This window comes from Musa acuminata, chromosome BXJ2-1 (genome assembly GCF_036884655.1).
Source record: "Musa acuminata AAA Group cultivar baxijiao chromosome BXJ2-1, Cavendish_Baxijiao_AAA, whole genome shotgun sequence".
Lineage (NCBI taxonomy): Eukaryota > Viridiplantae > Streptophyta > Magnoliopsida > Zingiberales > Musaceae > Musa > Musa acuminata.
Genome location: NC_088338.1, coordinates 35,119,402 through 35,134,491, shown reverse-complemented (window position 1 = coordinate 35,134,491; position 15,090 = coordinate 35,119,402). Strand labels below are relative to the sequence as shown.

At 42.8% G+C, this 15,090-nt stretch overlaps 1 protein-coding gene across 2 annotated transcripts in view; it reads left to right on the top strand.

Annotated features, from left to right (window-relative positions):
* The window catches only part of LOC135599128 (E3 ubiquitin-protein ligase CHIP-like), a 35,220-nt gene extending 20,720 nt beyond the window's left edge, over positions 1 to 14,500 (top strand). Inside the window, exons 7-8 of one of the 2 annotated variants that reach the window (XM_065093889.1) lie at positions 79 to 189; positions 14,115 to 14,500. In XM_065093889.1, coding sequence (XP_064949961.1) covers positions 79 to 189; positions 14,115 to 14,240 — 237 coding nt within the window. In that variant the 3' untranslated portion in view covers positions 14,241 to 14,500. Of the gene's footprint in view, positions 1 to 78; positions 190 to 12,981; positions 13,127 to 14,114 lie in introns of those variants that run through there. The other variant, XM_065093890.1, reaches the window with a different exon arrangement.
* Positions 14,501 to 15,090: the final 590 nt, after the last annotated feature.

The following is a 15,090-nucleotide window of genomic DNA, read 5'->3' as shown; positions in this document are numbered from 1 at the left end:
TAACTTTTCTAGACAGCATCTTTTGTCATTTTATAAAACTGGTAAGTTGGTAACTGTAACTTCATAGTGATGTTTCAGGTGCCTGATTTCCTATGCTGTAAAATTACACTTGATATATTCCGGGATCCCGTGATCACTCCAAGTGGCATTACCTACGAGAGGGCTGTGCTTCTTGATCATCTTCAGAAGGTAGTGTATCTCATTCTTTACTAATTGTGCCAATATTTCTTGGGGGTATTGACACAATAAACTACTTTTTATCTAGTTTTGAAAAAATGAGTCACTTTTTCTCTTGAAGAATTGTTTCTTTAAATGGACTAAACCTTTTATCTCATGAAGTCAAAAATATTCAAATTGGAAAGTGGAGGATGTGTGAAAATACAAGTGATGGCTCCTGCCTTCCTTTTTTTCTGCTAGTTGCCTATCATTAGCACAATTACCATCACCACCATGATGTGCCCCTTGTTGGAAGACAGATTCCTCTTTCTTTCTCTAGTCACCACTTTTACTAGGAGGAAAAATTTGTTTCTCAAGGTTAGGTCCATCTCCCTCATCGGCATCACCTTTTACATCTCAGCTTGTTGGGAAAAAAATAGGAAACGAGGGAGAAAAATTCTCAAGATCTTGTTTTTAAATTCTTACATACTTTGTTCTTTTGGTTTAGGAACTAGTGGACTACATATTTGTAGCACATATAGGAGCGCTATGTAGCATGGAGAGAGACTGGTACTTGTCAAATACATCTTGAAATATGTGGGATTCTTTGAAATATATTAAGACATATGTATCACCTATACTGATAAGAAAGATTATTACTTCTAACTTATTATATCTGACATATGTATGACACCTATATAATATGTGCAATACGATTCTATAGTTGACTTTTGGTTAAGTTACATATATTATGATTTCTGTTGATTGTCTATTATACATTAGTATACTAATACATGGAATGTTGGTAACATTAACTGCCAAGTCCATACTATGTTGTGTTCTATATTTCAAAGAATTGTCATTTTGTCATGAATTGTTCATATCGAAGGTGTTCGATGTAATAGGCTCGCAATAGGCTTTTCCATATTGTTCATGCCTTCGGCAGCATATAAGGGGCTCGCAATAGGCTTGGTATCACCGAAAAAATTGTAAACGGGGTGTTCGATGTAATGCTTATGTATATCCGTGTCTTTTGGTTTGTTCATGTTTTGTACAGTATGTAGAGGGACGGTCGAAGGCTTAACAATCCCATTTTAGTTGGGTTTGGTGGCCGTTTTCGGCTTGTAAATAAAGGATGTGTCATATAGACACTTGTGGGAGATTTCGGTCTGTAGTGGACCATTTTGGACCCTTTGTTATGCGACCGTTCAGAGCTTGTGAAGTCTGTTTGTAATTTGCATTGACTATGAAGTGTTTACTCAAATGATTGTTTGTGGATCCGAGTGAGATACTTTCTTTAACTCGTTTTTTCTTTTGTAGGTTCTAAGGGACCATAGGAGGTTTAGGGGAGGCTTACCTTTGCGGATGGATACGCAAGGGTGCTGTACAACTTAGGCAAAACCAGCTAAGTGCGTGACATATGGTATAAGAGCGGGACAAGCACTCATAGAAACACTTGACATGCAAACGTGGGGGACTTAGCGGGGCTGCGTTGAGGGCAGCCATCATGCGCAACTGTTTGAGGAAAAATATGCATGGAGATGTGGGAAAAAAGAATCGCTAAGAGGAGCGTGCATCTAAGATTAGCATTCAGAGGAATGACCAACCCTTCGTGCAAGAGGCACCACGAGGAAAAGTAAGCTTGGAAGAATGCATAGTGCACAATGGTTGGGATGGTTGAGTTCGAGCTATGGCTTGACGTTGGCAATCATACTTGATGGTGCTCAAGGCAAGTGAGGCGTTTGGTAAAGGATAAGACTATATAAGGTGGAATGAGTTGTTCAGCGACCGAAAGAGTTGTGTAAAGCTCACATAGGTGAGGGGAATTGCTAACTCGAAGAATTCGGTACTCATGTAAGGGCTTGTATGCGGACGATGGAATGTTCATGGCCATCCCAAGGCAATCGAAACAATGTGCCATAGAGCATTGAAACTTTCTCTTTGGCATGAGAATGATACGTCCGTAGGAGGCTGAAGTGTGCAGCGAGTTCAGCATGTTGCTAGACCTTGAGAGGTGCAGCGAGAGCTGTATTGATGTGGAGTCGCAATCTAGCAAGTGCGTTTGTGGAGGTAGAACAATGCAAAGTTTGTTCAGTAGGGCGGAATAGTCTAAGGGGATGGTGGTCTCCGAAACTTCCACAGGGAAGGATGCGAAGAGAGAAGTTGTTCTAATGGGACAGATACCTTGGAGGGATTAGTCCCGGTTCTTTAGAGGGAGGATCATGTGCAACGGACCACACATGTTGAGGAGGAGTACCTCAAAACAACAGCTCCACAAAGCTCAACGGACCGAGGGAGCGATGAGGAGTCATCGCATGATCTCGCTTGAGATAATGCATTGGGGGATGCATTGTGATATCAAGTGAGGGAGCGACCCAAGGCAACACAAATGAAGGCACACTTGGAGCTGATATGGAGATCGGACACAACAAAGGGCTGACCCGTGGAATGGTGGGTGCGAGGGCCACCATCAACTCAATGCAAATCGAGGAGCGGAGCAACTTGGGTGTAACTTGGTGAAGGACCTAAGCCGCATGAAGGGAGTTGGTATAGAAGATGGAACATGGAGCGAAGACACGAAGCTTTCCTTCGACAGAGGTTCGGGACATAAATTCTTGTGGAGGCAAGAGCGGGATTATGTCGTTCCATGGGTCCCTCATTCTGATGAAGCAGACTCATCCTGCATGGTGCCAAAGTCGAAGGGAGCTTCGAGGCACATGCACCTTATCTCGGAGAAGCATTTGACGGAGGAACTAAGGCGACTCAACCTACGGAGGTGAAGTTGAGTTCATAAGGCTTTGGTACGGGGCAAGAGGATGCGGAGGCGGGTACTCTTGAAGAATATGCCACAGTGCTGCCATTCAAGTTGCCATGAAGGAAGCGATGCACAGTGGAGATTGTGCTGGTGGGGGCAAAGGCCCAGGATCTAGACAATGGTGCACCAATTTCAACGAAATCGATGGACTTCGGGAGATACTAGTCGATGGACTGTCATAAAACTGTGCTTCGTTTGGGTGTGATCCGAGAGCGGGTGGACGAAGGTCGATTGCCAGTGGAGTGAACACAATCGAAGGTGGAAGAGGCCCTGTGATATGTTGGCAGAGGCCACATATGGAAGGATCGCAATCCGAGTTCATCCCATAATGATCAGAATGCAATGAAGATGTCACCAGGAGGCGACATGGTGCAGTGGATCGTGGTGGAATAGTTCGTGGCAATGCGATACACATGAAACTAGTCCCGCGAGGGACTAGATCATACGAAGGTATGATCGAGAATTACTGGGAGCTCCACTTCGGTGAACAACACGACGACAAGAAAGACTATGGATTCAAGGAGTGAATGCCATGGTATCGAAGAGGCGAGTCTTCCATGCGTGCATCGAATTTTGCATTAGATAAAAGCCTTGGTCATCAGCATATGGGGACTGTGTACCATCGAGGGCGTATACCGAATGCAAGTACCAGTGAGTCCCATGAGAGGGACTTGATCATGTAGAGGTATGATCAGAGCGGCTGGAGAGTTGGACTGCTCCAGATCTCATATTTGCTTAAGGGAGCCCGACAAGTCAGAGGACAAGGCCGAGTAAGCGAACGTTGCTACCGAAGAAGCTAAGGAGAACAGAATCGGTGCGAAACCTGTAACATGATGGCGGAGGCCATGCATGAGAGTTGTAGTATGTCTTTCCATCGACCAAGGGGAACTGCTCGGAGAACACAAAGGTGTGGAAGCAGGGGATCGAAAAGGGCGAGGAAGCGGTGACGAGTCTAGAAAGACTTAGCTACCCAAAAACCAATGAGTCTCATGGGGGGGGGGGGGACTTGATAATGGAGAGGTATGATCGGAGCGACAGGAGACTTGGACTGCTTCAGAGCTCATATTCGCTTAAGGGAGCCCGACAAGTCAGAGGATAAGGCCGAGTAAGCGAACGTTGCTATCAAGGAAGCTAAGGAGAACAAAATCAATGCAAACCTTGCAACATGATGGTGGAGGCCATGCATGAGAGTTGCAGTCTGTCTTTCCATTGACCAAGGGGAACTATTTGGAGAACACAAAGGTGTTGATGCAGGGGGTCGAAAGTGGCGAGGAAGCAACGATGAGTCCAGAGAGACTTAGCTACCCAAAAATCCAAGCATCGGTTAGAATGAAGGTGGACTTGGAGGAGTGCCACAGTGCCATAGAGGCAAATCTACCGATCGCGAAGAAAGGTACGTAGATACGAGGCGACGGATAGTAGGGCTGTGGGCATGACAACGCCATAGTACCGCAGAGGCGGGACTTCTATGAAGTCATCGATCCCTTGGTCTCATAAGGGGAGAGCGCTTGGTTGTGAAAGGGGTCGAGGAGGTGGAGAATGCAGAGGCAAACTCCAAGTACCGAGACAAGGCTGAAGGCCAGAGGCTATGAAACTTCGTAAGACCGGTGTTAACGAGCTTCTCATCAAGATAGCCGAAAGTGAAGGACTTCGGGTCGATGTAAGAGTGCACGACCAAGGAACGAAATAGACAGTATGCGGTGTTGGACCTTTGCGACTCAAAGGAGTAGGCGATAAAGATGATGGAGAAGACAGTACAATCTAAAAGGCGACCAAAACTACTAGAGACTTGCTCTAAGTTGAGGTGAAAACTTCCTGCATTCCAAAAGTTCGATGGCATTGAGAAGGTGAATCACAGTAGTTAACTCAACGCAAGGAGTACAAACACTTCGAGTGCTTCAGAAGTGTGAGCAAAGAGCAGGCGAAGGCTAGTAACCAGCTCGATGCATGAAATACAACCCTCGAGGAGGCAGGCGAAGTTGAATAACCATTGCCTTATCAACTCTTAAGAGAATGGGCGAAACCGAGTGCCACAATTCTCTTATATATCCAGCAGAGGAGCTCTGCACAGGTTCATAGACCTTTCTAAGAAATCTAATGGAAGATAATAGTTGTCAAATCCTCACCAATGTTGATCGATACTATTGAAAGTAGATTGTCCGCTTCATTTCCTAACAGAATACCAATCGAAAGCGGAAGTGATGCAAACCTACTTGAAAGTGACAACTACGTGAAAGAAGAGTCGATGGGCAAATTTTATGGAGGAAGGACCCAAAAACTTCAAAAGTTTGTGAGGCGATGCTCGTTAAAGCTCCAACAGACATCCATCCAATTCAAGCGGTATGAGGCATTTGAGAGACTGGCGCATATTAAGAATTGTCTTTTCCTTTATCCGAAGGATCCGCAGGAACCAACAGTTATCAACACAACTCAGCCAACCTCGCACTAGAGTCAGAGTCATTGGTAAGTTGAAGCAGCATGACAGATTAAAAGTTTGACTACTCAACAACAGTAGTGGAGAGCAGTTGGGAGCCAAGAGACGCATTGCAGTTGGAGCAGTAGATTGAAGACTCTACAAAGGCGACGAGTTGCAACGTCGACAAAGGCTTCAACGAGGACGTTGAAGGAATAAGTGGGGGAGAAAGTCACAGACAAAATTGTAAACGGGGTGTTCGATGTAATGCTTATGTATGTCTATGTCTTTTGGTTTGTTCATGCTTTGCACAACATGTAGAGGGACGATCGAAGGCTTAACAGCCCCATTTAGTTGGGTTGGTGGCCGTTTTCAGCTTGTAAATAAAGGTTGTGTCATGTGGACACTTGTGGAAGATTTCGGTCTGTAGTGGACCATTTTGGACCCTTTGTTGTGTGATCGTTCAGAGCTTGTGAAGTCTATTTGTAATTTGGATTGACTATGAAGTGTTTACGAAAATTATTACTTGTGGATCCTGAGTGAGACGCTTTCTCTAACCTATTTTCTCTTTTGTAAGTCCTAAGGGACGATAGGAGGTTTCAGGGAGGCTGACCTTTACGGACGGACACACAAGGGGCTCGTAATAGGCTTGGCAACCCTATTTTGGTTGGGTTTTGTGGCTCTTTCTAGTATGTGTAGCTTGTGTGTGATCATTGTGTGGAGGCAAAATTGCCCAAAAACGAAACCTCTAGCCTGCAACTTATAAGGATTTCCATGAGAGGAGAGTGGCCCAAAACATCAGCCATCTCAGACCCTTAGAACCCTAGGTGGCATATGACTGGATGGGGCTCTCGAGTAGTGCCTTGGGTTGGTTCGTCGTTTGGTTCCGTAGTAATATTGCATGACACTTGTGCGCTAGGACTTGCATATGGCAGAATGACTTGGACCTTTCGTCGTTCGATAGTTTAGACCTTTCAGTGCCTATTAAGTGTTTACATTAATGTCTGCTTGTGGGATCCTGAGTTTAGGCTTCGGCGGAGTAGTGGCGGTAGTATGCTTGTACGTTCGCTTGTTTTGTAACTTGTTTTCTCTTTTGTAGGGTTCTTAGGGGCTTTCCGAGGTTACAGGGTTGTATCTTTACAAATGAATATGCAAGGGTGTCACATGACTTGGCAAACAAAGTATGGTATCAGATGAGACAAGCACACCAAGAAACACTTATGATACAATGTGGGGACCTAGCGAAGCTGTATAAAGAGTGGTCTACACATCCGATCGTTTGAGGAAAACTAAATAAGTCATAGAAATAGGTGTAAAGACAGAGAAAGGAGTTGCTCAGTGGAGCGAGTATCAGAGATTGACATTCATAGGAATAGCCAACCCTTCGTACGAGTGGCACTATAAGGATAAGTGAACTTGGAAGAACATGCAGTGCAAAAAGGTTGGGATGGCTTAGTTTTAGCTATAGTTTGTCATCATAAACCTAACTTGATGGTGCTCAATGCGAGCAAGAGTGTTTGACAAAAGATGAGACCATGCAAGCTGGGATTGATTGCGTGATGATTGAAAGAATTTATGTAAAGCTCGCGGAGAGCGAGCGGAATTGCCAACTTGAGGAATTCGATGCTAAAGTAATGACTTGTGTATGAATGGGAGGTGTCCATGATTATCCCAAGGTGAATGAAATTCGATGTCATGGAGCATTGAAATTTTTTCTTCGATAGGAGGGAAAAGGATGACTTTAATCTGTGTAGGGACTTCATTATATTGCTAGGCCTTGTTGGGTACATTGGTAGACGACAATTGTATTTGGGAACACATTTGTATTTTTAGTATGCATTTGGAGAAAAAGCTTGAGTGAATATGCAATTATAGAATACCTTGATTGTTTGATAAAAATAGGTGAAAACTATATTTTAAAAATGCATTGATGTAAGTGTTATTTAGGTAAAATTATATTTCAAAAGTCTATTGAATATTATGTGACAAATCTACCCTTCTAATATTTTTAATATTTATTCAAAAACAAATACATATTTTTATTAAATTAATAAGTAAATAAATAAAATAAATAAATGAATGTATATAATCTTACAAAAAACGTATGGCCTAATATATAATAAATAAAAATTATAATCATATAAATGAATATAATAAATAAATAAAATTTCACCCTATAGAAGATAAATCATGTTGGTTTCTCATTGAATCATGTTGACAATCCTATGATTTTAGATAATGTTATAAGGTATTTTGCGTACTTGAAAAATTATATTAGCTTCCCGCAAAAGGCTAAATGTGAGCATTTGCAATGCAGCATAAAGTCTAAATGTAATTTGAAAAAAAAATATTAATCACTAAGTCATATTTGAAATATGCATTAGGCCCTCAATGTACATTTTAAATGTGTTCTCAAATGCACCCTACATTGGTGAAGAGTTACAATTTAGTATGTGCATTTTCATAGTGACGAAATAGTACTCTATTGTGTCTTGGAAAGACGAAGTATTCTTAGGAGATAATGGTCTTCGAAACTTTCAGGAGAAGTATACCAAGATGAAAGTTGCTTCAACAAGACAAGTATCCAACGAATGTTTCTTGGGTTTTTAGTGGAGGATTCATGTGCAACAATATCGCATGTTCTGAGGGAGGTACCTCAAGGTGAAAGCTCTATAAAGCTCGAAGGGGGCTAAGAATTGAGTAAGTGGTGAGGAGTTATCACAAGATCGCATATGGGGTAATACATTGGTGGATGTATTACGAGATCAGCTGGGGGAGCAACCGAAGGCAACATCAAAGATAAAGACACTTGGAGTCAGTGAGTGTTAGGATCAAGAGCACTAAGAGGGGGGGGTGAATTAGTGCAGCGGAAAACCTTTTACGATTAAAAAACTGCGTTCGTTCGATAAAAGTAATTTCGGTAAGAAAGCCGATTCGTAAATCACTTTAACTTTTGATTAAGCGAAATGCAGTAATGATATAAATGCAGTTTGCAGTTATGATTCAAATCAGATAGCAGGCGCAAACTGAAATATGATATTCGTACGAAGAAACTGATTTACGTCTAAATGATGATTCGTAAATCACTTGATTAAGCGAGATGCAGTTTAAGCAAGGATATAAAGGCAGTTTGCAGTTATGATAGAAATCAAAACGTAAACGCAAACTGAAATATGTTGATCGTACGAAAAAACTGATTTACGTCTAAACGCCGATTCGGAAAGTGCAAAGCTTGAAACCCGATCGTATATGCGCAGAAAGCAGTAAGCTTTTGAGGAGGTTTGCAGTAAAGATAATATGCTCAAAGTAAATGCAAACCGAGATTTAGAGTGGTTCGGTCAATCTTGACCTACTCCACTTTTGGCTTCCTCCACCGACGAGGTCACCGACGTCAACTAGAGGCCTTCCTTCAATAGGCGAAAGCCAACCACCCTTTTACAGTTTCACTCCTTTTGACGGGCTTAGGAGACAACCCTTACAGAATTTTCTCTCCTCTCTTTACAGCTCAGAACTTGGAAGAAAAGAGGGAGAAGAACTTTTGGCCTTTACAACAATTTTGAGCTCTAAAAATCATAGAACAAGATCAGGATTTCGGTGTGAGTTCATGCCCTTTCAGTGCTGAATGGGTGGGGTATTTATAGGCTCCAACCCAGTTCAAATTTGGAGGTCAAAACTATCAATTCCCGGAATTCCGGGATCAGGCGGTTGCACCTCCTGACTGAGGCGGTTGCACCGCCTGGCAGAGCTCGAAGACTGAGCCTCTGGGCGGTGCTACCTCCTGTCAAGGGCGGTTGCACCTCCTGCCAGAGCTCGAAGACCGAGCTCAGGCGGTGCCACCGCTTGACTGAGGCGGTTGCACCTCCTGGCAGAGCTCGAAGACCGAGCTCAGGCGGTGCCACCTCCTGTCAGGGGAGGTTGCACCGCCCAGTCTCGCTCGGAGACTGAGCCCAGGCGGTGCCACCGCCTGGCTGGAGCGGTTGTACCTCCCAGTCTCGCTCGGAGACTGAGCCCAGGCGGTGCCACCGCTTGGCTGGAGCGGTTGCACCTCCCAGTCTCACTCGGAGGCTGAGCCCAGGCAGTGCAACCTCCTGCCTTGGGCGGTTCAACCGCCTGGCAGAAATCAGGGTCCGAATGGGTTGATCCATTCGGCCCAATTTGGGTTTTTCAGGGGCCCAATTGCCCCAAGATTAAGTTAATGAGATCACCTCCCATTTCCAACTTAATCAGTGTGCTAACTACGATATTCCCTAAGACATTTACTGCAACTTGCTCCGGTGCATCATTCGCTTCTTCTGGCGAGCTTCCGGCGAACTTCCGTCGATCATCCGATGAACCCTCGGTGATGTTCCTGCGGACTTCCGGCAAACTCCTGGACTTGCGACGATCCACTTGGCGAGTTCCGACGAGCTTCTTTGGCAAGCTCATGGACTTTTCGGATTTGTTCCCGCAGAACCTTCGACGATTGTCCGAACTTCCGTCGAACTCTCGAACTCCCAACGTGATCATTGTCTTGACTCCGGCGCAACTCCTGCTGCATGTCTTACTTTCATCGTAGTTAATCCTGCACACTTATCTCAACATATAGATTAGATAACAAATGACAATTGACTTCATCATCAAAATCCGAGATTCAACAATGAGAACATCAAGCTCGACGAAGGATTTGCTCATGGAACTATGGTCTCAATGAACATTGTGATCTCAATGCGAATTGAGGAGCGGAGCAACTTGGGTGAGACTCGATGATTTAGGGATGAAGGGAGTTGATGTTGAATATTGAACATGGAGCGGAAGCACCAATCTCGTGGAGCATTCATTGGACAAAGGTCGAGGACATGGTGTAGAATCATGTTGTTCCTTAGTTTCCTCATTTGATGGGCTAGACTAATCTAACATGATGCAAAAGTCGAAGGGGGCTTCAGTGCACATGCACCTTATCTCAGCAATAAATTTAGGAAAGATTAAGGTTAGGGATCAACTCAACTTGTAGCAGTAAAGTCTCAATAGGGGGCAAGAGGACATGGAGGGGGCAACTTCTTCGTCAATGGACTATTCATCGCTTATGTTTGCTTATATATTTATTTGGCATTATGTTTTGCCTATTTTTGTGTGTTTTCCTTGGTTTTTGAAAGCATAGATAGTTCGCAAGGCTGCTCAAGGATTGCTCACCGTATAGGGCAAAATTGGACCAAAACAACCTCGTTTTTGCATGTCGTAGTTTGACTTCTCAAGCCTATAGCGTGGTGCAAAATGTCAGCTAGTATCAGCCCCTTAGAACCCCTCAGGTGGCATAGGGCTAGATGGGGCTTTGGTGTTGTGTTGGGCCCTTTTTGGATTACTAGTTTATATGCAAAGTGTGCGTAGACTTGCCTAACACCCTAACACCCAATTGAGTGGCCATTTATGGTCTTGCGATTGCCTTTTTCCCTTCCAAAGTCCTTGTTGTTCTTTGCTCTTTAAGTGTTTGTTGAATTGCTTGTTTGTTGCACGTTTATGTGAGACGTCGAGACTCGTCCACCACTCATTTTCTAAAATCGAATCAACTTTCTCACTTGCAGGTCCTTCGGGACTTGTATGTGGTTGCTTCTAGACTTATCCCATTGAGGATGAATATCGCAAGGGTGCCTCATGACCTAGACAATTTCAGCTAAGTCCATAATAGGGTGCTCTTGGAGAATATGTCGAAGTGCTGCTATTCAAGTTGTAAAGAAAGTTGTGTATAATGAAGATTGTGCTACGGGCTGAGGCTTAGGATCCTAGCTATGGTATACTAAATTTCAATAAAGTCAGGGGACTTTAAGAGCTGTTGGGTGATAGATGGACAAACCTAAAGCTATACTTAATTCATGAGTGACCCGAGTTCAAGTGGATGAAGGTCGGTTGTCAAAGGAGTGAACATAATTAAAAGTGACGGAGGCCATATTGTGTGTTGGTTGAGGCCGCACAAGGAGAGATCGTAGTCCAAGTTCACCACACCAAGCTTAAAGGGCAATAAAGACGTCACTATGAGACGATGCGATGCAGCAGATCATGGTGGAACAATTCGAGGCAATGCGATAAATCAAGAATTCCTATGAGGGATTAAGTGACTTAATGATCTGGAAGGACGGTTGGAGCTACTGAGAACTCTATTTTGACGAGTAACCTAACAAGAAGGACTATAGATTTAAGGAGTGAATGTCATGGTACTATAGAGGCGCGTCTTCCATATGAGCATCGAATTTGCATCGGATGAATGCTTGGGAAATCAATAGATAGGGGCATTGTACCATAGAGGCGGACCTTCCAAGTGTAAGCATTAGTAAGTTCCATGAGGGACTTGATCATATGGAGGCATGATTAGAGCTATTGGATGATGGACTTCTCGAGAGCTTATATTTACTAAAGGGAGCCCAGTGCAGTTAGTGGACAAGGTCGAGCGAGAGAATATTATTACCAAAGATGCAGAGAAGAGAAGAATCGTTGTGAGCCCTACAACATGATGGTGGAGGCTATGTGTAATCATATGGTTACCAAAGTTGTAGTTAGTCTTTCTATCGACCAGGGGAGAATTGATTGGGAAACACAGAGGTGTTAAATCATATGGTTAAAAGGAGCTAGAAAATGATGATGATTCCAAAGGGACTTGGCCACCCAACATCAAGCATCGATTAGAATGAATGTAGATTCAAATGGAGTACCAAAATGCTGTAGTGGTGGATCTGCCGATCATGAAGAGAAGGAATATGGATGCTAGGGTCATGGGCATGAGGAAGCACTATGGTATCATAGAGGCGAGACTTCCATAGTGCCACTGACCCCTTCCTCTCATGGAAGGAGAGCGCATGATCGTAAAAAGGGAATATTGAGACAGTGGAAAATGCAATGGAAGACTCCAAGTACTAAGACAAGGTAAAAGTGTAGTGGTTAGGGAAATTCATAAGACTTGGTATTGAAGGGCTTCTCATCAAGATAATTGAAAGTGGGAGATTTTAGGTCAATGTGATGGTGCTCGACTAGGAACGAAATAAGTAACATGCGATGTTGTACCCTTTTTTGCTCAGTATAGGTTACGAAAACGATGGAAGTTGTACAATCCTAAAGAGATAACCAGTTAGGGACTTGCTTTACTTGGTGCAAAATTTTGCTCTTTTTAGGTAATACATCTTTTATTTCAAAAGTTCGATAGCAACAAGAAGGTGAATCATAATAACTTAGTATAAGGAGTGCAACACTTCGAGTGCTTTAAAAGTGTAAGCAATGACATGTTGTCACGGAAAAACTTGTAAACGGGGTGTTCAATGTAATGCTTATGTATATCAGTGTCTTTCGGTTTTGTTTATGCTTTTGCACAACATATAAAAGGTTGGCAGTAGGTTTAGCAGCCCCATTTTCTTTGGTTTTGGTGGTCGTCCTAGGCTTGCAAACAAATGTTGTGTCGTGTGGGCACTTGTGAGGATTTCGGTCTGTAGTGGACTATTTTGGATCCTTTGTTGTGCGACCGTTCAGAGCTTGTAAAGTCTGTTTGTAATTTGCATTAGCTATGAAGTGTTTACTGAAATGATTGCTTGTAGATCTTGAGTGAGACGCTTTCTCTAACTCGTTTTCTCTTTTGTAGGCCCTAAGGGACCATAAGAGGTTTCGGGGAGGCTGACCTTTGCGGACGGACATGCAAGGGTGCTGTACGACTTAGACAAAACCAGCTAAATGTGTGACATATGGTATCAGAGTGGGACAAGCACTCATAGAAACACTTGACATGCAAACGTGGGGGACCTAGCGGGGCTGCGTTGAGGGCAGCTAGCACGAACAACCGTTTGGGGGAAAACACGCATGGAGATGTAGGGAAAAAGAGTCGCTCACAGGAGCGGACATCTAAGATTGACATTCAGAGGAATAGCCAATCCTTCGCGCAAGAGGCATCACGAGGACAAGCAAGCCGGGAAGAATGCGTAGCGCACAAAGGTTGGGATGGCTGAGTTTGTGCTACGGCTCAACGTTGGCAACCATACTTGATGGTGCTCAAGGCAAGCAAGACACTTGGTAAAGGATGAGACCATGCAAGGTGGAACGGGTTGTTTAGCGAGGGACCATGCAGCATGACAGATTAAAAGTTTGTCGGCAGACACGTAAGGGTGCTGCTGTATGGCTTAAGCAAAATCAGCTAAGTCCATTAACAGCACGTACGAGTTCATACACTGGTCATGCTTGTTTCACGGTTGTGTCCATGTTTTGTACCATATAGGACATAAAATAATAAACTAAAGTTTGGCTTTACAATAATGTAGCAGTTGATTTCCTAGAGGCAACTGAAGGACCATAAGCAATTTATGTGGTTGTGATGCTAAAGTTACTTTTGTTTTACTTTTCTGATTTACTGTGCTTTAGATCACATTTCAAATTGGTGATTTTAATCCTATGTCAAAATTTAGTATTATCCTTTGTATCTATTGTTGCATACTTGCAGATCCTTTTGCCTGTCTAATCTTCTTTGTAAATTTTCTAGGAATTTGGAGATGATGACAATGAGAGTCATCAAATTCTTCTATTTATTTTAATGTTTTGACTTAGGACTTGTATGTATACAACTACGAGTATTACTTGTTCTCTGAAAAAAAAGAAAAAACATTGGATATCCGGAGAAGGAAAAGGGGCATGTGATCGTTGCATAGAAAGAAGTATATAATGATACAAAATATCCTGTTGTTTAGAAACTTTCTTCTAACTCTGACCATCAATCTTTAAAATTAGGTGGGGAAGTTTGATCCGGTAACAAGGGAGCCACTTGATCCACACCAGTTGGCACCAAACCTTGCTATCAAAGAAGCTGTTCAAGCATTTCTAGATGAACATGGTTGGGCTTACAAGATGAGCTGATCCAAGATGTTTTGCTCCAGCCATTAAAATTCGTCTGATCAAAGAGAGTAGAGTATGTTGTACACTCCGTAATTAATTTTGTTGTTCCCTTGGCTCTTCTAACCATCATGCAGGAAGCTCTGGAACAGTGTACATATAAATCATTTTAACTTCTTTTGTACAGTCTGATTAGAGTTCTATATGAATCTCATCCCCCGGAAACTGTATTCATGCACAGCGACAGACAACTAAAGCTTTGGATTTATGATGGAAGTGTTTGATGACTTTGTGTTAATAATTTTTCTTCTCTCCGTGTTCCTTGGTTATACTGCATTGATTTGTTTCATGTACATGGAAAAAACGGGGTATCATTCACCGGTGTTGGGGGTTTCTTACCATCTTTTTCAATTGGAATTTACTACAAGATTTAGAGAAACATTTTTTTTTAGTTTTTTCTGTTTTTTGAATCACTACTGATGTACCTTTTAGGCTACAAGCTTTGAAGACTTGGTCTATTATTGCAAGTGCTAATTACTTGTGCCAGAAGAAACCAGTGAATTTAGCAGCTTTTTCTCTTTTCCTTCTTTTGCCCTTTGTCAATTTTGTTTAGCAGGGGAGGAGGATTAACTAAAACTTGATATTTAGCCTGGACATAATAACACTCTTTCGTGAGCTAAATTTTTATTACTAGTATGTCAGCTTTATGTTGCTAGTAAGTCCAATTCTTCACACTTACCTATCTGCAGAAGATGATGTGATGTTTGAATAACCACTAGTAAATTGAATCATTTAAGTTTCAAAAGTGCCTTTAGCTACTGCGATCTGAATTAAGTGTAATGTTCTTTTTAGTCATGGTATGCAAAAGGTGGAA